Consider the following 22919-nt stretch of genomic DNA (forward strand, 5'->3'; position numbering starts at 1 on the left):
CCCCTCCAGCAGGGTGGCAGGTTTTCATGGGCATCCCTAAGGGCAGCTTTCCAGAAAGCTTCCCTTACATCACAGAGGTAGATTTCCTTTCAAATTCTTCCACATGCAAGCACATGGTTTTCTTACCTCCCAGCCTAAGCCTACAAAACTTCAGCAAATGCCTTTGCCATCCAGGTGGGCCACAGCCATTTCCTCTCCAAGAGATCTAAATGTAGGCTTCGGAGAAGGAATGTATCTTCCAAGTCTCTTCCCTGAGCCACTCTCCCACAGTCCCAGAAGGAATGGCTTTGTATCTGCCATTTCTATGTTTTCAGCTACACTATCCAAAACAGCATCCATTAGCCACCTGGAGCCACTGGCCACTTGAAATATGGCTCATATGAAGTGAGATGTGTTTAACAGTAAAATACACAGATTTTGAAGACACAGTACAAAGTACAAAAATATTTAAATTATCTTGTCAATCTTTATATTGATGAGGATATATTTTATATTGATCACACCATGTGCTATGTATTAAGAAGTTTACAAAAATGACCTTATTCAGTTTCTTTACAGCTCTGTGAGCTAAGTAGTGCACCACTTTTGTGAGTATTGTATGCATGAGGACTTTTTCAAAAAAATATTTATTTTTCTGCATTGCGTATTTGTTGCATCATATGGGATCTTTCATCATGGTGCATGGATTCTCTAGTTGTAGCACAGTGGCTTAGTTACTCTAGGGAATGTGGGGTCTTAGTTCCTGACCAGGGATTGAGCCCACATCCCCTGCATTGCAAGGCAGATTTTTAACGACTGGACCACCAGGGAAGTCTCCATGAGGACTTTTTCAATGAGGTAGTCTCTGCCTCCACAAAGTACACAGTTCAGTCAGTATTAAAAATTATATGCTTTCATGCAGGATAGAAGATGGTGTGGAACACAGTGTTCAAAGAAACTTCCAAAATGAGAAAGGATGGAAACTTAGCCTTGAGTCTCAACTGCATCTCCCAGAGTAGCAGCAACAAGCTTACTGAAGACAGAGAGAGTAGCACAAATGATGACTTGGGAGGGGATATTGGGGTTGTTGGTGAAGTAGAAGGTATGACAATTCTCTTATTCAGTTCAGTTCAGTTCAGTCACTCAGTCATGTCCTACTCTTTGCGACCCCATGAACCGCAGCACGCCAGGCCTCCCTGTCCATCACCAACTCCCAGAGTTCACTCAAAGTCATGTCTATTGAGTCGGTGATGCCATCCAGCCATCTCATCCTCTGTCGTCCCCTTTTCCTCCTGCCCCCAATCCCTCCCAGCATCAGAGTCTTTTCCAATGAGTCAACTCTTCGCAGGTACTGGAGTCAACTCTTTGCATGTACTCTGGCAAAGTACTGGAGTTTCAGCTTTAGCATTATTCCTTCCAAAGAAATCCCAGGGCTGATCTCCTTTAGAATGGACTGGTTGGATCTCCTTGCGGTCCAAGGGACTCTCAAGAGTCTTCTCCAACACCACAGTTCAAATATTAGAAAATGATTTACTGAATTCCTACCATGTGTCGAGCTCTCTTTAAGGCACTGGATATATATCCATGGACAAAACAAAATCCCTCCCCTGGTGGAGCTTACATTCTAGTAGAGATAGAGACAGCTACTTCAGAATAAATATAACATAATTTCAGGAAGTGATAAGTACAAAGGAAACACTAAAATTGGGTAAAGGGATTGAGTGGGGAAAGACACAGAAGCACTTAGTTAGATTACGGTAGTGAGGCCTCTTTTCAGACATTTTGTTTGAGTAGAGATGTAAATTAGGGGCAAGAAAGGGCTGGATGGGGGTTGCTGCTATATTAGAAGACATGGGCTTGGAGGCTTGATTGGCCTGGCTGGCAGCAGAGAACCAACACTGTCTCCTCTTGGAGTAACCTCGAGTCCCGGTTTGCTGGAGACAGTCCCGGTTCACTCCTCTTACCTAAGCATTAGCAGTAGCACTTTCACCCTCAATGGCATCACAGGTTGTGTGATAAATTACACCATAGTGGTATTTATCATGCAATGACACACAAAGGTGTATTAACCGTCCTGGTAGCAATAAATAAGATCGGTGAGAAGGAAACCAGAGTCATTACTGAGGATAGTTCAACAGCTTTTAATAAACCAGGCAATAGGAGATAATGGACCTTGATTTACAGAAAATGCTAGCGACTGAAGGTCACATAACCTTGTTAAGACACAGCTCTGAACTTCTGCTCCCCTGGTCAGAAAGATCAAAAGGCCCTGTATTAAAGTAAACACAAGTCTTCATCTTGGTTTTCAAAGCCTCCTCAATATGCTCTAAACTTTTCACTTCTCAGCATCTGTTATAGTTACTTCATAGCCTTGTAACACTAATCAGCCAATGAAAAGTGACCACCACATCAGGTAGTTTAAGAAGAGGTGTGCCTCATTCATAGCACTCTCATTCCTGCCACAGCCAGTGAGGAGGCAAGTGTTTCTGCCAGTGTTGCTATAAGGTGAAGGAGAGCTAACTGACTCTCTTCACATGATCAAGGGGTAATCTCTGTTAGGTTAAGTCTCTGAGATTTGAGGGTCTGTCTGTTATTTCAGCTAGTATTAAGTATCCTAACAGAGCCACCAATGTGTCCCTCAATATCCCTGTTAAAATCAACACTTTCTTCAAGACCAATACTAAATTTAGATTTAAAAAAAAAAAAAAAACCCTCCAATTGCAGGTGAGCAATTTTTAAATATGTATAGCACTCTCTTGGTAATCCTCTTATTGTTTAAATTCTGTCTGAAATATAATTTGTGTATGTATTTATCCTGCTCTCCTACCCTGATAATCTGCTCCATCTCGGCCTACTAATAATTCAGTCTTACAGAGCTGGATAAACTGACCTTAAAATAATTGACTTTATCATAATAAAAATTATAAATTGGTTAACCAAGCCTTTAAAAAGTAAAGAGAAAGGAATTAGGGCCAAAATGGCAGAGCAGGAAAACCCTGAGATCACCTCCCGCCATGGGCACAAATCACAAATAGTTACAGAACTCTCAATGAGAATGACCTGAAGACTTATAGAAACATATTCTGCAACTAAAGATATAAAGAAGAAACCACAATAAGACATGTATGAGGGACAGAGATGTTACATGGTCAAGTGACCCACAAAAAGGAGAATAATCTCAATTGCAGAGATTCTCCTGAAGGAATCTCTCTGAGCTCTGTATGAGGCTCTCCAGCCAAGAGGTCCTCCAACCAGTGAGGCAAGCCCCTGGAATGTTTGGCTTTAAAGGCCAGCATACTTGCTTTTGGGAGAGCCAGAAGGCTCTAGGAAACCAGACTTTACTCTTAAAGGATACATGCAAAATCTCACACTCTCCAAGGCCCAGGGCTGAAGCAATAATTTGAAAGGAGCCTAAGTCAGACCCACTTACTGATACCAGACAGCCTTCCAGAGTGGAAGGAGGCAACTGGGACTCAACTTGGAGACACCAATGCTGGTGACAGCCATTTTGGGGAGCTCATTCTACCATAAGGACATTGGTGCTAGCAAGTGCTGTGGTAGAACCCCCCCTCTAGCTTACCAGCACTGGTACACAGCCTCACCCACCAGCAGACTAGATGCCATCAACCCCTTTCAGCTCCCAGCCACCTAGAAATTTGGCCCTAGCCATCAGAGGGGCCCAGGAACTGGACCACTCACCATCAGGCAGACATCAGATCCCAGATCCTGGACCTTGCAGACAGACACACCAAGAACTGGCTTTACCCACCAGGGAGGCAGCATTAACACTGGGACCTGGCCTCACCCACCAGTGGGGCCAACAGCAACTCTGGGACCCTCAAAGCCAGAGATCCTGAGATGTAACTCCAACCACCAGTGGACCAGCACTAGCAACATTACACTGCCTCACTCAACAGCAAGTGAACACCAGTCCCAGGAGCACCCTCAATCCTGGCACCTTGCCCACAAGTAGGCTGATATTAGCTCTGGGACACCAAGACTTGCAGCCAGCCCCCTCAAGACCCCACTCCACCCACCAGTGGGCTGGCACTAGCTCCAGGACTGCCTGGAGCTGTGACACCAGCCTTCTCATGACCCAGCCCTGTCCACTGTTGCTGGCAGCCTCCATACTTGGTAGGGCCTGGCAATCAATCAGTCTGGAGAGGAGGTAGTCAGTAGTCAGCCTGCCATGGCAGAAGGGTCCACACAGCCCACACAGAGGGCACCCTAGAGCACTGAGCTCTGGTGACCAGAGATGAGTATGCTGCTGGGCCCCACAGGGCATCTCCTACATAAGGCCACTTCTCCAAGATTGGGGAAAGTACCCAACTTGCCAATTATATAGAAATAAAAGTACAGAATTAGGCAAAATTAGGAGACAGATGATATAGAGGAATAGATCAACACTAGATGACAGAGTAATGGAAATCACTCAAGCTGAAAAGCAAAAGTTTTCAATAAGACATTTATGAGTTTAATGTTGTTCTCCAGGACAACATTAAATTTACCAACACTCACATTATAGGGGTCCCAGAATAAAAGAGAAAGAAGAGAACACATTTGAAGACATAATAGCCAAAAACTTTCTTAATCTGGGAAAGGAAATAGACATTCAGGTCCAGGAAGCACAGAGAGTCTCAAACAAGATCAACCCAAAGAGAGGGCCTCAACATTACACACTGTAAATTAAAATGGAAAAAAATTAAAGATAGAATATTAAAAGCATCAAGGGAAAGGCAACTAGTTATAGACAAGGGAACTCTCATAAGGCTATCAACTGACTTTTCAGCAGAAACTCTGCAGGCCAGAAGAGGGGTGGCATGATACAGTTAAATGGATGAAAGGGGAAAAAAGCCTACAACCAAGAATACTCTATGTGGCAGAGTCATCAGTCAGATTTGAATGAGAGATCAGTTTTACATACAAGCAAAAACTAAAAAGAGTTCAGCATCACAAAACTGACTTTATAAGAAATGTTAAAGGGAGTTCTCTAAGTGAAATATGAAAATTATGAAAGGAAAAAAGTCTCATTGGTAAAGGCAATACACAGTAAAGAAAGATCAACCACTTACAAAACTAGAAGGAAGACTAAAAGGCAAAATAATGAAACTGAAAGTAATGATAATAGGATAATAGTAAGGGACTTTAAGACCTGACTTAATCAATGGACAGATCATCCAGACAGAAAAAGTAATAAGGAGACACTGGCCTTAAACAATACATTAGACCAGATGGACTTAATAGATCATATATATAGAACCCTCCAACCAAAAGCAGCGGAATACACATTCTTTCTAAGTGCATATGGAACATTTGCCAGGATATATATCACATGCTAGGCCACAAAACAAGTTTCTATAACTTAAAGAAGAATGAAATCATATCAAGCATCTTTTCTGATCATAACTGTAGGAGTCTAGAAATCAACTATAAGGGGAAAAAAAAGTGAAAGAAAACCCCACAAACACATGGAAGCTAAACAATATGCTACTAAACAACCAATGAGCCACTAAAGAATCAAAGAGGAAATAAAAAGTACCTGGAGACTAATGAAAATGAAAACACAATCCAAAATCTATGAAACACAGAAAAAGCAATTCTAAGAGACAGGTTTATAGCAATATAAGCCAACCTCAGGAAATAATAAAACCTCAGCAAACAACCTAACCTTATACCTAAAGAATAGAAAAAGAATAAACCCAAAATTAGTAGAAAGAAAAAAAAACAATGATTTAGAGCAGAAATATACAAAATAGTTCAGTTGCTCAGTCCTGTCCGACTCTTTGTGACGCCATGGACTGCAGCACGCCAGGCCTCCCTGTCCATCACCAACTCCCGAATCCTGCTCAAACTCATGTCCATTGCGTCGATGATGCCATCCAACCATCTCATCCTCTGTCCCCTTCTCCTCCTGCCTTCAGTCTTTCCCAGCCTCAGGGTCTTTTCCAAAGAGTCGGTTCTTCACATCAGGTGGCAAAGGTATTGGAGTTTCAGCTTCAGCATCAGTCCTTCCAATGAATATTCAGGACTGATTTCCTTTAGGATGGACTGATTGGATCTCCTTGCAGTCCAAGGGACTCTCAAGAGTCTTTTCCAACATCACAGTTCAAAAGCATCAACTCTTTGGCACTCAGCTTTATTTATAGTCCAACTTTCGCATCCATACATGACTACTGGAAAAACCATAGCTTTGACTAGACAGATCTTTACAAAACAGACTCAAAAAAAACAAAAAAATAGAAAGGATCAATGAAACTAAGAATTTTTATCTTTGAAAAGATAAAATTGATCAACCTTTAGCCAAATTCATCAAGAAATATATAAATAAAATCAGAAAATATAAAAATAAAATAATATAAAATCAGAAATATAAATAAAATCAGGCCCCAATAAAATCAGAAATGAAAAATAAGTTATAACATATCACAGAAATACAAAGGATCACAAGAGATTACTATGAACTGTTACATGCCAATAAAATGGACAATCTAGAAATGTACAATCTCCCAAGACTGAATTAGGAAGAAATGGAAAATTTAAACAGACCAATTACCAGTAATGAAACTGAATCAGTGATAAAACAGAAATTCTTCCAAACAAAATCCTAGACCAGGCAGCTTCACAAGTAAATACCAAACATTTAAAGAAGAATCAGTACCCATTTTCTCAAACTATTCCAAAAAATTGCAGAAGGAACACTTTCAAACTCATTCTAATGAGGTCAGTATCACCCTGATAACCAATCCAGCACAAAAAAGAAAGGCACCACAAAAAAGAAAATTACAGGTCAATATCACTGATGAATATAGACATAAAAATCCTCATCAAAATTTTAGCAAACCAAATTCCACAATACAGTAAAAGAGTCATATACCATTAACAAGTGGGACTTATCTCGGGGATGCTAGGATGGTTCAGTATTTGCAAAATCAATCAACATGATACACATTAGCAAACTGAATAAAAACCATATGATCATCTCAATAGGTGTAGAAAAAAAGTCTTGGACAAAATTCAACATCCATTTATGATAAAAACTCTCAAAGTGGGTGCAGAATGAATATAAGTGAAAGTGTTAGTCACTCAGCGATGTCTGACTCTTTGCAACCCCATGGACTATAGCCTGCCAGGTTTCTCTGTCCATGGAATTCTCCAAGCAAGAATACTGGAGTGGGTAGCCATTCCCTTCTCCAGGGGATCTTCCCAACCCAGGGATCAAACCAAGGTCTCCTGCATTGCAGGTGGATTGTTTACCATCTGGACCACCAGAGAATATGCCTCAACATAATAAAGGCCACGTATAACAAGCACACAGCTAACATCATACTCAACAGTGAAAAGCTGAAAGAACTTCCTCTAAGATTAGGAAAAAGACAAGGTTGACCACTCTCTCCACTTTTATTCCACATAGTATTGGGAGTTCTAACCACATCAATCAGACAAGAAAAGAAATCCTAATTGGAAAAGGAAGAATGGAAACTCACTGTTTGCAGGCGAGATGGTACTATGTATAGAAAATTGTAAAGATGCTACCAAAAAATTACTAAAACTCAATGAATTTGGTAAAGTTGCAGAATACAAAATTAATACAGAAATCTGCTATTTCTATACACTAAAAAACCATCAGAAAGAGAATTTAAGTAAACAATATTTTTACAATGCAATGAAAGAATAAAATATATGAGAATAAATATAAGAAGGCAGAAGACTTGTACTTGGAAACTGCAAGACACTGATAAGAAACTGAAGACAAGGAAATGGAAAGATACACCATGCTCATGAGTGTGACTGGACCAAACTAACTCCTTTTTGTCACTTCTAACTTAGGCCCTCTGTCCAACCCCCTCTCCTTTATACATGATTAAGCTTTAGCCTAATTCACAAGGAATATGCCCAAGCCAGATGAATTCCCATTTAACTTTTACCTTTGTCTTCGTCTGATACCTGAAAACTGGAGATATGTTTTTGCTGACACAGATGGTTAATGGTCATAAGACATCCAGGTGGAGGAAAAATCCCCAGTTCCCATCTGTGTAGACATGCTTCTCTCCAGTAGTCAGATTCTGTCTTTGGCTTTGGTCCTTTTAAACTCCCCCGCACCCTTTCAGTGGTCTAAGTGCACCTGTGAATGCCTCTAGATCATTTGTTCAATATTTCCTGCCTGTGTGTAAGATACCCCAAATATACTTCCTACCTGCACTTTATGAATTGCCTGCCTCATTTTTCAACCTCAAAGTTTCTTCTCAGTTTATAAGGTATTATTCAGTATCTCTGACTCCCAATATCATGGATTGGAAGAATTGTTTTATGTGGAAACAAAAGACCCTGAAGAGCCAAAACAATCTAGATAAAGAACAAAGCTAGAGGTATCATACTCTGTTATTTCAAATTGCACTGTGTGTCTGTTTTTGACTATTGTAGTTTTACAGTGCATTCAATTGAAACAGCATTCAATTAATCTACAGCAAAGGAGGCAAAAATATGCAAAGGGGAAAGGCAGTCTCTTCAATAAACAATATTAGGTAACTGAACAGCTATATGCAAAGGAATCAAACAGGACTACTTTCTCACACAATATAAAAGAAAAACTCAAAATGTATTTAAAGACATAAATATAAGATCTGAAACCGTAAAACTTCTAGAAGAAACCATAGGTAGCATGCCTTTTGACATCAGTCTTAGTGATATATATATATTTTTTTTTTGCTATGTTTCCTCAGGCAAGGGAAACAAAAGCAAAAATAAACAAGTGGAGCTACATCAAACTAAGATGCTTTTGCACAGCAAAGGAAACTATGAACAAATGGAAGGCCGCCCACTTTCAAAATCGGAGAATTTGCTTGTAAATGATGTATCCAATAAGAAATTAATATCCAAAATATACAAGGAACTTATAAAACTCAATGCTAAAAAACAAATAACCCCACTTTTAAAATGGGCAGAGGACCTGAATAAACATTTGTCCAAAAAAGATATACAACAGCAAGATTCCCCTATGACCCACCTCCTAGAGTAATGGAAATAAAAACAAAAATAAACAACTGGGACCTAATTACACTTAAAAGCTTTTGCACAGCAAAGAAAACTATAAACAAGGGGAAAGACAACCCTCAGAATGGGAAAAATAATAGCAAATGAAACAACTGTCAAAGGATTAATTTCAAAAATATACAAGCAACACATACAAATCAATACCAGAAAAACAAACAACCCAATCAAAAAGTGGGCAGAACTCTAAACATACATTTCTCCAAAGAAGACACACAGATGACTAGTAAACAGATGAAAAGATGTTCAACATCACTCATTATTCAGCTCAGTTCTCTTCACTCAGTCATGTCCGACTCTTTGCGACCCCATGAACCGCAGCATGCCAGGCCTCCCTGTCCATCACCAACTCCTGGAGTCTACCCAAACTCATGTCCATTGAGTCCGTGATGCCATCTAACCATCTCATCCTCTGTTGTCCCCTTCTCCTCCCGCCTTCAATCTTTCCCAACATCAGGGTCTTTTCCAATGAGTCAGCTATTCGCATCAGGTGGACAAAATACTGGCTTTTCAGCTTCAACATCAGTCCTTCCAATGAACACCCAGGACTGATCTCCTTTAGGATAGACTGGTTGGATCTCCTTCCAGTCCAAGGGACTCTCAAGAGTCTTCTCCAACACCAAAGTTCAAAAGCATCAATTCTTCGGCACTCAGCTTTCTTTATAGTCCAACTCTCACATCCATAGATGATTACTGGAAAAACCATAGCCTTGACTAGATGGACTTTGTTGACTAATGTCTCTGCTTTTGAATATGCTGTCTAGGTTGGTCATAACTTTCCTTCCAAGGAGTAAGCGTCTTTTAATTTCATGGCTGCAATCACCATCTGCAGTGATTTTGGAGCCCAAAAAAACAAAGTCACTCATTATTAGAGAAATGCAAATCAAAACTACAGTGAGATACTACCTCACATGGTCAGAACGGCCCTCATCAAAAAATCTACAAAAAACGCATGCTGGAGAGGGTATGGAGAAAAGGGAACCCTCTTGTACTATTGGTGGGAATGTAAATTGATACAGCCACTATGAAGAACAGTGTGGAAATTCCTTTAAAAACTAGGAATAAAACCAACATATGACCCAGCAATCCACTCTGAGGCATATACCCTGAGAAAACCAAAATTGAAAAAGACACATAATGCTCATTGCATTTATTACAATGGCTAGAACATGGAAGCAACCTAGATGTCCATCGACGATGAATGGATAAAGAAGCTGTGGTACATGTATACAATGGAATATTACTCAGCAGGAAAAAGGACTACATTTGAGTCAGTCCTAATGAGATGGATGAACCTAGAGTCTCTTGTACAGAGTGAAGTAAGTCAGGAAGAGAAAAACAAATATTACATACTAACACACATATATGGAATCTAGAAATATTGTACTGATGAACCTATTTGCAGAGCAGCAATGGACAAAGAGCAGACATATGAACATAGCTGCAGGGGGAGGAAGGAGAGGGTGAGATATATGCAGTTGTATCTCAATAACATAGGAAGTGAAGAAGAAGGAAGTGAAAGAAACTGCAATGAGCTTCAAACAATACTTCCCAAAGAACAAACACCAAATTAGGTGACTGTTTCATGCATATACCATGCTATACCACAAATGACTCTGTTTTCTTTAATCCCCAGTAGGCTATAGGGTATAAAGGGAAACAAGGGCAAAACATATATGAGCTAAAAGTGTAACAGGTGTCCTCAGAGTGAAAGGCTTCCCTTTGGAGAGAATGCTACTGCTGCTGCTAAGTCGCTTCAGTCATGTCCGACTCTGTGCGACCCCATAGACTGCAGCCCACCAGGCTCCCCCATCCCTGGGATTCTCCAGGTAAGAATACTGCAGTGGGTTGCCATTTCCTTCTCCAATGCCTGAAAGTGAAAAGTGAAAGTGAAGTCGCTCAGTCATGTCCGACTCCCAGCAACCCCATGGACTGCAGCCCACCAGGCTCCCCCGTCCCTGGGATTCTCCAGGCAAGAACACTGGAGTGGGTTGCCATTTCCTTCTCCTTGGAGAGAATGAGGATGTAGCAAAAGCCTAAGAGTACAGCTGCAAATGATAGAAGGAAAGAAATACATAGTCCAAGTTCCCTAAAATTATCATACTGGGATACAGGGGCAACTCAGATGAGGTCTATTGCATTAGAGCTACTACAAAAGTACAGTGGAGATAAGCCCAGCCTTGTCCACCAATTCCCATACACTTGACTTCTTGGAATCTCTACAGCATCCCTTTGCACACTGAACTACCACCCCATTCTCATCAGCACCCCAGGTGAAGGGTGGTGAGAGCCTTCATGTTTTTCTCTGCCCTGCATTGCAGCAAAAAATTATATATATATACATATAATATTTTATAAATAGTGGCCCTCTGGCAAACCAAAAAGAGCAGCCACACATTAGCCAGAATATCATCTAGCTAAGTAACACTGATTTTCAATAAAATCAGAGGGGTGAATTGTAAAGAAATATCTACATATTTTTAATGCTGATAAGCAATTCATGAGATGACTTAGACATATGCCACTCCTTCTCTCTGCTTTGTAACTTTTGAGAGGCTAGACTAAGAATTCCATTGATTTTTCCATCAAGACAACTCTTGTTACACTTTCTTTCACATCCTCTTGGCCTCACCTCTTGATTTCAGATGTGGCTGCAGTGAACAGTTCTGTACTGCCTTCAACTCATGTAGAAAGAGCAGAGCTGCTCAGAAAAGTGTCTTACGCTTTGTGCTGTGAGGCTTCTTTGATGCTATAACATGGGGGCTTTCCCGATGGCTCAAGTGGTAAAGAATCTGCCTGCAATGCAGGAGACATGGGTTTGATTCCTGGGTTGGGAAGATTCCCTCGAGAAGGAAATGGCTACCCAACTCCAGTGTTCTTGCCTAGAGAATCCCATGGGCAGAGGAGCCTGGTGGGCTACAGACCATAGGGTCACAAAGAGTCAGATGCGACTGAGTATGCATGCACAAGACCCTCAGGGTAGCCCATTCTGCACTCACACATGAGCAGCCGGAAGTAGGTGGAATAGTAACATCCTCAAGAATAACCTTCATCAACATAGGATGAGAGCTGATGGGTTAGATGCTACCATCCTCCACCCTAACCATCCTCAGACGGATGAAGTTCAGGCAGGATCATCCCAGCTGCCTCATACTGGTTTCTCCTAGTTTTACTCTCCCTGATCCTTTACTCCTGCTTTCTGGGATCACCTCTCCAACTGCACACATGTCCTATCTTCAGGCTCTTTCACAGGAAATCATCTAAGACATCAAAAGCAACGCTCTTCTATCCTTCCACCTCTCCCAACTCTTTCACTCTCTCCTTCCTCCCAAAAGGATTTCAGATTCGTAGGAGGGCTCTGAGTGAGGTGGGCAGCAAGGGTGAGAGTCAGGTCCCCAGCTCTGAGAGTCTGGCAGCTACCAGTGCTGGGCACCCTTGATTTTAACAAGGATCATCTCTGAGAGCATGAAGGTCTGTAATGAAAATCATTCAAGGTCTTTCAGATAGAAAGGCCTTATATGCTCAAGTACTCATTGGGGCTTAGATGCCTGGGGCTTATTTTTTCATCGAATTTATGGGATGCAAATCTGTAACTTTTTAAATACCAGCAACTTCTGCCAGTTGTGAGAACTCCAAACTTTTGGTCATCACACAGTATGTTTAAAAACTTGCTGGATGGGTGGAGCACACAGTACTAGAAGCTGATTTTGGAAAAAAGTGGGTGCTCTACCAGAGACCACGGGGCAAGCAGTCTGTTTCTTTATGACCCAGGGTAATCAGAGCAGCACTGAATACCCCAACCCCACTCCCAGCACCTTTCTTCCTTTAGTGAAAGAGTCTACTGTCATGGAAGCTATGAGGGTAGAATCGGCTAAAAGAAAAACTGCTGGTAACTTCAGTGTTTTCTGCAATCCCTCCCCACACCCACACCCACCACCACTGCCCCCCACCCCCTCACCCCTGGCCAAAAAAAGAAAAGCTATGTATTCCTAAAATAGCCTGATGGCTCCAATTCTACCATTTGCTCTTCCAAACATTTACAATGTCTATTATTTAAGAATACATCAGTTTTTACCAAAAATTTAAATAAATGTAATCAGTATCCCCCTGTCCAAATCTTTAATGTCAGAAAAGTTTGAGTGCAAACCTTAATATTGAGATGAAATTTTTTTAAATAAAGGAAATAACTTGCAAATATTATTTCTTCAGTTCAGTTCAGTCGCTCAGTCGTGTATGACTCTTTGCAACCCCATGAACCACAGCACGCCAGGCCTCCCTGTCCATCACCAACTTCCAGAGTCCGCCAAACCCATGTCCATCGAGTCCGTGATGTCATCCAACCATCTCATCCTCTGTCGTCCCCTTCTCCTCCTGCCCTCAATCTTTCCCTGCATCAAGGTCTTTTCAAATGAGTCAGCTCTTCGTAACAGGTAGACAAAGTATTAGAGTTTCAGCTTCAACATCAGTCCCTCCTATTAACACCCAGGACTGATCTCCTTTAGGATGGACTGGTTGGATCTCCTTGCAGTCCAACGGACTTTCAAGAGTCTTCTCCAACACCACAGTTCAAAAGCATCAACTCTTCAGTGCTCAGCTTTCTTTATAGTCCAACTCTCACATCCATACATGACCACAGGAAAAACCATAGCCTTGACTAGACGGACCTTTGTTGGCAAAGTAATGTCTCTGCTTTTGAATATGCTATCTAGGTTGGTCATACTTTTCTTCCAAGGGGTAAACGTCTTAATTTCATGGCTGCAGTAACCTTCTGCAGTGATTTTGGAGCTCAGAAAAATAAAGTCTGACACTGTTTCCACTGTTTCCCCATCTATTTCCCATGAAGGGATGGGACCAGATGCCATGATCTTCATTTTCTGAATGTTGAGCTTTAAGCCAACTTTTTCATCTCCTCTTTCACTTTCATCAAGAAGCTTTTTAGTTCCTTTTCACTTTCTGCCATAAGGGTGGTGTCATCTGCATATCTGAGGTTATTGATACTTGTCCCAGCAATCTTGATTCCAGCTTGTGTTTCTTCTGGCCCAGCGTTTCTCATGATGTACTCTGCATATAAGTTAAATAAGCAGGGTGACAATATACAGCCTTGTTGTACTCCTTTTCCTATTTGGAACCAGTCTGTTGTTCCATGTCCAGTTCTAACTGTTGCTTCCTGACCTGCCTACAGGTTTCTCAAGAGGCAGGTCAGGTGGTCTCTTAAGAAGACATAAAACTCAAATGATACAAAAGAAAAACTGCAAGATACAGTCAAATATGAGCACAGTGTAAGGTTTAAATCAGCCAAATAAGCATTTTAAACAATTATATGCTTCACAGGCTAGAAAGGATTATTAATCTCGGCCATTGAATATTTATTCAGTAAGTAAATTTAAATTTAGTTGATATTTCTAAATCTATAAACTAATAATATCTTTTTAAACTAGTTGCCATATTATTCCATTTTAAAATTTTTTAAATTTTTAAAGAGAAAAATGTCCATTCCATTTTACATATCTTTGTCTCAACATAGAGTATTTTAGATATTTACAAATCTAAAAGAAGATGCTATGATTTTATACAACATGGTGTGATAATCTTAACATCATCAATACAAATAGGTTCACAATTAAAACATGTACTTTGAAATGTTGAAGCACATTCACCTAAAATATTTCTTTGGAGTTTTTTTTTAATCTTAAAGAATCCTTAATTTCAAAGTATTAGAAATCTTCTCTGTATGAAGCCACTCACATTCCATTTCATAGTTCATTCTGAGATTTTCAAATATGTTCCAAAACAAATAATGTTTGCTTTGAACCTCCAGTTACACTCAACTTCCAGGAATCACCAGAATATAACTCAATGATATTAAACTCAATATAATTATTTGACAATAAATCTTACTGCAGTAAAATCTAATTTGTCCAGCACTTGATCAGCTGAAAATGTCTCTTAACTGACTTTTCCACATGACAACGATAATTTAACATCAAAATCATGAAAAAGAATGCCAAGATCTAAAAAATCTCCTGTAGCTAAAAGTGCTAGAAGAGACATCTCTTCAGAAACCAAGTTAGCTATTCTCATTTTAAACTCAAACTGGGGCTCAGAGAGATAAGTGACTCTGCAACAGTCATAGAGCCACTAGTGAAAAACCTGTAATCCAACTCCGTGTTTCTCAACTCTAGAACTACTTCTGCTAGCTCATCTTCACAATTCTTTTGTTCAGAATACTCAAGTATTCTGCACATACTAGGTAATTACAGCTTACAGCTCCTTTATTAAGACAGTTATTTTTCCTAAGATATATACCTCCTAGGTATTCTCCATCAGAAAATAAATTGAGCACAGAAATTTTTAATCAGAAATTCAGTAACTTATTTGCAAGTGTGAAAACTAGTAAACAACATTATTACAAAAGCAATAAAATATGTACCATGTGTCATATACTAATGCATATATATGGAATCTAGAAAGATGGTCCTGATGAAATTATTTGGAGGACAGCAATAGAGACACAGATACAGAAAACAGACTTAGGGACATGGGAGGTAGAAGGGAGGAGGAAGGAGAGGGTGGGATATATGGAGAGAGTAACATGCAAACTTATATTATCATATGTAAAATAGATAGCCAATGAGAATTTGCTGTATGATTCATGGAACTCAAACCAGGGCACTATAACAATCTAGAGGGGTGGGATGGAGAAGAGAGTTGGAGGGAGGTTCAAGATGGAGGGGACATATGTATACCTATGGTTGATTCATGTTGATGTTTGGCACAAATCAACACAATTCTGTCAAGCAATTATCATTCGATTAAAACATAAATAAATTAAAAAATTTTTAAAGTGATGCGATATTGGTAAATTACCGTAGACAACTGTGGTAAAAATCTGACTTGTGTCTTGGATTTTTCTTTGCTGGGAGGTTTATCCTGCATGAAAACACACACACAAACCAAACTGTTACTCTCTTAATGCTGAAATTGATTAATTTAACCAAATGTTATTGAGTGTTTAATATAAAGTAAAACACATTACCATCTAAAATATATTAAAACATACTTTACAGATAGCAGGATATTGTGTACAGAAAATCATAAGAAATCTACAAAAGATTATTATAGTTAATGAATGTTCAGCAAGATCACAGGATTCAATATTAATACACAAAAATTGTATTTCTAGATGCTATAATAACAGTGAAAAAATAAAAACTGTATTTCCAGATGCTAACAATGAATAATCCAAAACTGAAATTAAGAAACTAATTTACAACTGTATTGAAAAAGATAAAATATTTAGGAATCAATTTAGCAGAAGTGCAAGACCTAGGAATGGAGAAGACTTCCTGTTATTAATCCTTAAGTGCCATCTTATCTCTGTTGGTTTCCTCCCTTAACCTTGCCCACACCTCTCCAAATGGTCTTTTTATAAGTTTTCTTCAATTTAACCTTTCTGAGCATGCCATCTGTTTCCTGTTGGGTTCCTAATATAATTTTACATTACTAGAATTAAAACTGCTTAAGAGTTAAGGTCTTCCTTAAATTAGCTTTTATTTTGATTTTCAGATACTGGTCTATTGGAAGATATTTTAAGCCTGGTATAATCCAAATTTAACCATTCTGATGAAATGACCAGAATCTATGAATGTGCCTGGGTAAAATCAACAATAATGTTATGAAGTTGTCTGGTTTAATCAACTACCACCTCTCAAAATTTAATAAGGTTGATTTAAATATAGTTATAATATGTTCTGAGTTATGGTTGTTAAAATTATCACCAAGCTGTTGGCTTCATACCCAACTGTTTTACTCTCATCTCCTTTTTAAGCAATAACATCAAGAAGATAGGATGAAGGAAAACAGAACGAGCATATAAATGCAAAACTACTTAATTTAACAACTAGAAAAAGCACTTGGGTAGAGATAGGCTGACAGTTTTTCCATCTTCTTTGCCCACAATCTGTAGTGGATTTTTTGGGGGGGGGAGGGGCTTCATGCTCTTTGGATATTTGTATTTTTAAACACTGGAAAGTTCTTCAACTGAAACTCAAAATGCCTTATGTTTTAAGTAATTTTAAAAATGAAATGAGCAGTTGCGAGAGATTTATATTTCTGGTAAATACCTAATTTAAGAGTTCAAATTGCTATTCCTGAAAAATGCCATATCACTCTAAACCTTCCACTAATGAGCTGAACATATTAAAATCTCCTTCAACAAATATGATTTTACCACCTGCTCACTTTTCAAACTAAATGAATACATAAGTAAATGTCACATAAAAATGGCATTTCCAAAAGTTTAATCCATTCTGTTTGTTTCAGGTTAAAATATAAAAAACTTCCACCCTTTCAAAAGGAAAACTATACTCAAACTTAGCATAAGTGAAAGTATCAAGAGTTTATAAATTACAGATCAACCAAAGCAGTGAGAGAGGGACCTCTGCTGTTAAAAAAAATATAGTATATAGAAAATGTGAATAATTCTAGACAGGCTTATGCCTGTTCTTTCAAAAGCCCACTGCTTTTTCAATAATATAGGTTATTTTGCAGGGAGGGAAGTGTAATTTCCAAACATCACTTTTATTAAGATAAAGCAAAACTTAACTGCCAAATGGTTTTTAGTGGAAGCTTTTTAGTTGTAAACTGGTCAATTGGGGCTTTGTGAAATAACAGCTATTGAGAAATACCACTGAAAATATCCTAAATGTGTATTTTAAATTTCTACACCATAGAATACAAGTCAAGATTAGCTCAAAGACTAATGCAAACATCAAGAAAATACTGATTCATGTAATCTAGAACTCAATGTTACTTTTAACGTTTTCACAGTAAACTCTAACGCTACCACCACCACCCCCCACCTCGAATATTATAAAGCCTTGTAAAGGAAAGAATTATAGTTCAATGTCAAACCAAGAAGCTAAGCAACGTTTGCAGGCTTAAAAGCAACTGTTTTGCATTCAGTACTAGGAGGCTTAGAGGGCCTCTTCAACCCACTCTAGTATTTTCGCCTGGAGAATCCCATGGACCAAGGAGCCTGGTAGGCTACAGTCCATGGGGTCGCAAAGAGTCGGACACAACTGAGGACTTCACTTTCTTTCTTTCTTTCCATACAAGCCGGGAGTTAACCATTGTTTTCTAGCTAGCCCAGAATAATGTCCACACTTAACATCTTCCTATTCTCTTCTGACATCTAAAAGTTCGATCATTGTTCAGCATTTGTTTACAGCTACTCCTCAATAAACAGTTCCATAAAGTAACTACTGCAACTATGTTACAGAGCAAGGTTCCTTGGCCACAGGCAGAACAAGCCAAAACAATGAGACTGGGAGGTTTGTGGCAAAAACAGGGCTTAACTCACAAGGCAGCCAAGGAGGAGACAGGACAGCAAATCTCAAAACTGGGGACTGGGGTATTCATGGGATAGCAGCAGGGCCTTCGGAGGAGGCCCAGGGAGCCTAGTGCCTAGGGAAAGGCGATTGGGAACTGGTGTGGTAGGCGTCGTAATTAGTTCTGTGCATGCTAAGTTGCTTCGGTCGTGTCCAACACTTTGTGACCCTATGGACTATATAGCCCGCCAGGCTCCTCCTCTTGCCAGGATTCTCCAGGCAAGAGTACTGGAATGGGTTGCTATTTCCTCCTCCAGGGGATCTTCCTGACTCAGGGATGGAACCTTTGTCTCCTGTGGTTCCTGCATTGCAGCCAGTTCTTCATCACTGAGTCAGACACGACTGAGTGACTGAACTGAACTGAACTTCATCACTGAGCCACCAAAGCCCAATTAGTTCTGCGAGGTGTAACTAAGATACATGCGATGAACAGGATCTGGGGCTTCTGCAGTGGCTTAGTGATAAAGAATCTGTCTGCAATGCAGGAGCCACAGGAGACGTAGGTTCCATCCCTGAGTCGGGAAGACACCCTGGAGAAGGAAATGGCAACCCATTACAGTATTCTTGCCTGAAGAATCCCATGGACAGAGGAACCTGGTGGGCTTCAGTCCATGGGATCACAAAGAGTTGAACAGGACAACATACTAACTCAACAAGAACAAACAGGGTCTAAGGGTGGAGCTGTCAGCCCTCTGATGTCAAAAGGTCACCAAGCCAGATACTTGCACATGGCCAGTTGGAAGGTCAGCGAGCCTACCCAGTCTTAATTAGCTCAGACATAAATAGACACAGCTGATTCCAACCTCCTGGAAAACAACTCTGAGCCTGCAAGTCTTTTGTGGCAAAAATTAAAAGGGAACTTGATGAGTGAAGCCTGGTGAAATGGATTTGACTAACAATGATTAGCCAAGGTTTTGATGCTTTTGAACTGTGGAAGACTCTTGAGAGTCCCCTGGACAGCAAGAAGATGAAACCAGTCAATCCTAAAGGAAATCAATCCTGAATATTCATTGGAAGGACTGATGCTGAAACTCCAATACTTTCGCAACCTGAATCAAAGAGCCAACTCACTAGAAAAGACCCTATGCTGGGAAAGATTGAAGGCGGGAGAAGGGGATGACAGGAAACGAGGTGGTTGGATGGCATCACTGAATGGATGGACATGAGTTTGAGCAAGCTCAAGATGGTGAAGGACAGGGAAGTCTGGCGTGCTGCAGTCCGTGGGGTCGTAAACAGTAGGAGACAACTGAGCGACTGAACAACAACAAAGTTTTATATTCTAGAAAAGGGAATGGTAACCCACTCCAGTATTCTTGCCTGGAGAATCCCATGGACAGAGGAGCCTGGTGGGATACAGTCCATGGGGTGGCAAAGAGACACGATTGAGTGACTAACACAAGGTTTTATATGCATCTTTTGTTACATGCCATGGGAATCTTGTCCTAAGAAGAAATTCCATTTGACAAGGACCACACCATGGTATCTTATATTATTTGAATTTCATAATATCCTTAGAAGGAAAGAAAAGTTGTTCTGATTTTTCCCTTTTGCATAAAAGCGAGAGAAGACAGAAAGATCAAGTGATTTGCCCAAAATTGCACCGCTATGAAGGGGCTTGTATTCCAGTCCTAGAGCCCAAATCAAAGGCAATTCCCCACCCTGAGCTTTCCCTAGCCAAACACACCCACCATTAGTACAATGGGAGCACTCGGCAACTGTACTTTAAACTGCTGACGCACTGCTCCACTGATGTGTTTGGTTGTTATGACAACACCAAGTACAAACGGTTGGGAAGAGTTCATATAAAAGCTTTCACCGGAAAATCTCTGTATCCCAGAGCACAAGTGCGATAAAGAACCTGTAGCCCGCGGGGTCACAACTGGGAAGTCCGTAAGACCTAGGCTTCTATCACTTTTGAAATACTAGGGAAGCTTCGCCGCGGGGAGGAGCCTAGCCAGGAGCCAACCTCTCACCTGCTCGCGGCTCATGGCTGCAAGGACGCGCTGGCGGCACCGGGTGGCTCCTGGATCCTTCCTGCCAGCGCCCCCACGAAACCCCTCGGAAGAGAGATGCGACCCCCGGCGACACGGCCGTCTCTGCTCCCTCCGCTCGGGGGCCGTCTAGCGTCCCGGCTGCGTTCGTTGCTAAGCAACAGACCCGCGCACGTTCCTTTTCCGGTCGTCTGGTGCTCCTGGGACCGCACTGTGGAACTCGCAGTGCGTTCCCGTGGGAGGCACTTTCCAAGGCGCTGGGTGGCACCTGAGCCAAAGTGGTACTTCCGCAGAGGGTGCATTGAACAACTAAAGGCGGTGGGTGCTCCTCCTTCTGCCTGGAGAAGTAAATACCCTTTGATGACCATCACACTTCGGCAACCTCCTAACATAGCTGGGTGCTCCAGGTCCCTGCCTTAACTCCTATTTTCCTATTTAACTTTGTGCCTAGAAGGTCTCAGAGGACTACTCATGGAATGAAATGATTGCAAATTTCACTGCTGATGTGGGCCAAAGTAGGAGAACAAAGCATGCAAAGTCTAGAACAAGTAAACACCTTTCTTCTATTTTCCATGGGTTTCCAACTCCCCTTGTTGACTTTTGCCACACACTAGAAAACTATCCCTTGGAAGAAATACCAGAAAAAGAGCCATCAAGAATTCATTTCAACCAACATTCCTGGATAGTCTACCGCATGAAAGATGCTGTGCTTGGCACTAGGAGTACAAAGTTACCAAGGCGACATCCCTTCAGCACAAGGCTAGGGGAGTACTGAAATAAGCAGTTAAAATGCAGTGCTCTCAACATGGAATTGCAGTCCTCAAGGAGAACACAAAATACAAACTTCTTAGTTTCCTCCTGAAAATGTGGAAGGGATGTGAAAAGTGCAAAGCCAAACTGTGTTGAAAGACAGAAAGCAGATTTTATATATATATATATATATATATGCATACACACATGTGTATATGTATACACACATACATTCCAATCCCAAAAAAGGCAATGCCAAAGAATGCTCAAATTACTGCACAATTGCCCTCATTCACAGTAATGCTCAAAATTCTCCAAGCCAGGCTTCAACAATACATGAACCATGAACTTCCAGATGTTCAAACTGGTTTTAGAAAAGGCAGAGGAACCAGAGATTAAATTGCCAACATCCACTGGATCATTGAAAAAGCAAGAGAGTTCCAGAAAACCATCTGCTTTATTGACTATGCCAAAGCCTTTGACTGTGTGGATCACAGTAAACTGTGGAAAATTCTTCAAGAGATGAGAATACCAGACCACCTGACCTGCCTCTTGAGAAACCTATATGCAGGTCAAGAAGCAACAGTTAGAACTGGACTTGGAACAACAGACTGGTTCCAAATAGGAAAAGGACTACGTCAAGGCAGTATATTGTCACCTTGCTTATTTAACTTATATGCAGAGTACATCATGAGAAATGCTGGGCTGAAAGAAGCACAAGCTGGAATCAAGATCGCCAGGAGAAATATCAATAACCTCAGATATGCAGATGACACCACCCTTATGGCAGAAAGTGAAGAAGAACTAAAAAGCCTCTTGATGAAAGTGAAAGAGGAGAGTGGAAAAGTTGGCTTAAAGCTTAACATTCAGACAACTAAGATCATGGCATCCAGTCCCATCATTTCATGGGAAATAGATGGGGAAACAGTGGCTGACTTTATTTTTAGGCTCCAAAATCACTGCAGATGGTGATTACAGCCATGAAATTAGAAGACGCTTACTCCTTGGAAGGAAAGTTATAACCAACTTAGACAGCATATTAGAAAGGTGAGACATTACTTTGCCAACAAAGGTCCATCTAGTCAGGGTATGGTTTTTCCAGTGGTCATGTATGGATGTGAGAGTTAGACTATAAAGAAAGCTGAGTGCAGAAAAATTGATGCTTTTGAACTGTGGTGTTGGAGAAGACTCTTGAAAGTCCGTTGGACTGCAAGGAGATCCAACCAGTCCATCCTAAAGGAGATCAGTCCTGGGTGTTCATTGGAAGGCGTGCTATTGAAGCTGAAACTCCAATACTTTGTCCACCTGATGCGAATAGCTGACTCATTTGAAAAGACCCTGATGCTGGGAAAGATTGAGGGCAGGAGGAGAATGGGACGACAGAGGATGAGATGGTTGGATGGCATCACCGACTCAATGGACATGGGTTTGTGTGGACTCTGGGAGTTGGTGATGGACAGGGAGGCCTGGTGTGCTGTGGTTCATGGGGTCGCAAAGAGTCGCACACAAGTGAGCAACTGAACTGAACTGAACTGACACATACATACATACACACACACATACAGAGAGAGAGAGAGCCTTCCACGGTGGTACAAGTGGTAAAGAACCCATCTGATAAAGCAGGAGACTTCAGAGATGCAGGTTCAATCCTTGGGTCGGGAAGATCCCCTGGAGGAGAGCATGCAAACCCACTCCAGTATTCTTGCCTGGAGAATCCCATGGACAGAGGAGCCTGGCAGCTACAATCCGTAGAGTCACAAAG

General features: G+C 40.8%; 1 protein-coding gene across 1 annotated transcript in view; it reads right to left on the reverse strand.

Moving 5' to 3' along the window:
* The window catches only part of DNAH7 (dynein axonemal heavy chain 7), a 271936-nt gene extending 251393 nt beyond the window's left edge, over nucleotides 1–20543 (reverse strand). The window contains exons 1-2 of the mRNA XM_006078127.4: nucleotides 20390–20543; nucleotides 15895–15957 (exon numbers count right to left, since the gene is read on the reverse strand). Of these exons, the coding sequence (XP_006078189.4) occupies nucleotides 15895–15957; nucleotides 20390–20404 (78 nt within the window). The 5' untranslated portion in view covers nucleotides 20405–20543. The remainder of the gene's footprint in view (nucleotides 1–15894; nucleotides 15958–20389) is intronic.
* Between the last annotated feature and the right edge of the window lie 2376 nt (nucleotides 20544–22919).

The sequence above is a fragment of the Bubalus bubalis genome, chromosome 2 (assembly GCF_019923935.1).
Source record: "Bubalus bubalis isolate 160015118507 breed Murrah chromosome 2, NDDB_SH_1, whole genome shotgun sequence".
Classification (NCBI taxonomy): Eukaryota; Metazoa; Chordata; class Mammalia; order Artiodactyla; family Bovidae; genus Bubalus; species Bubalus bubalis.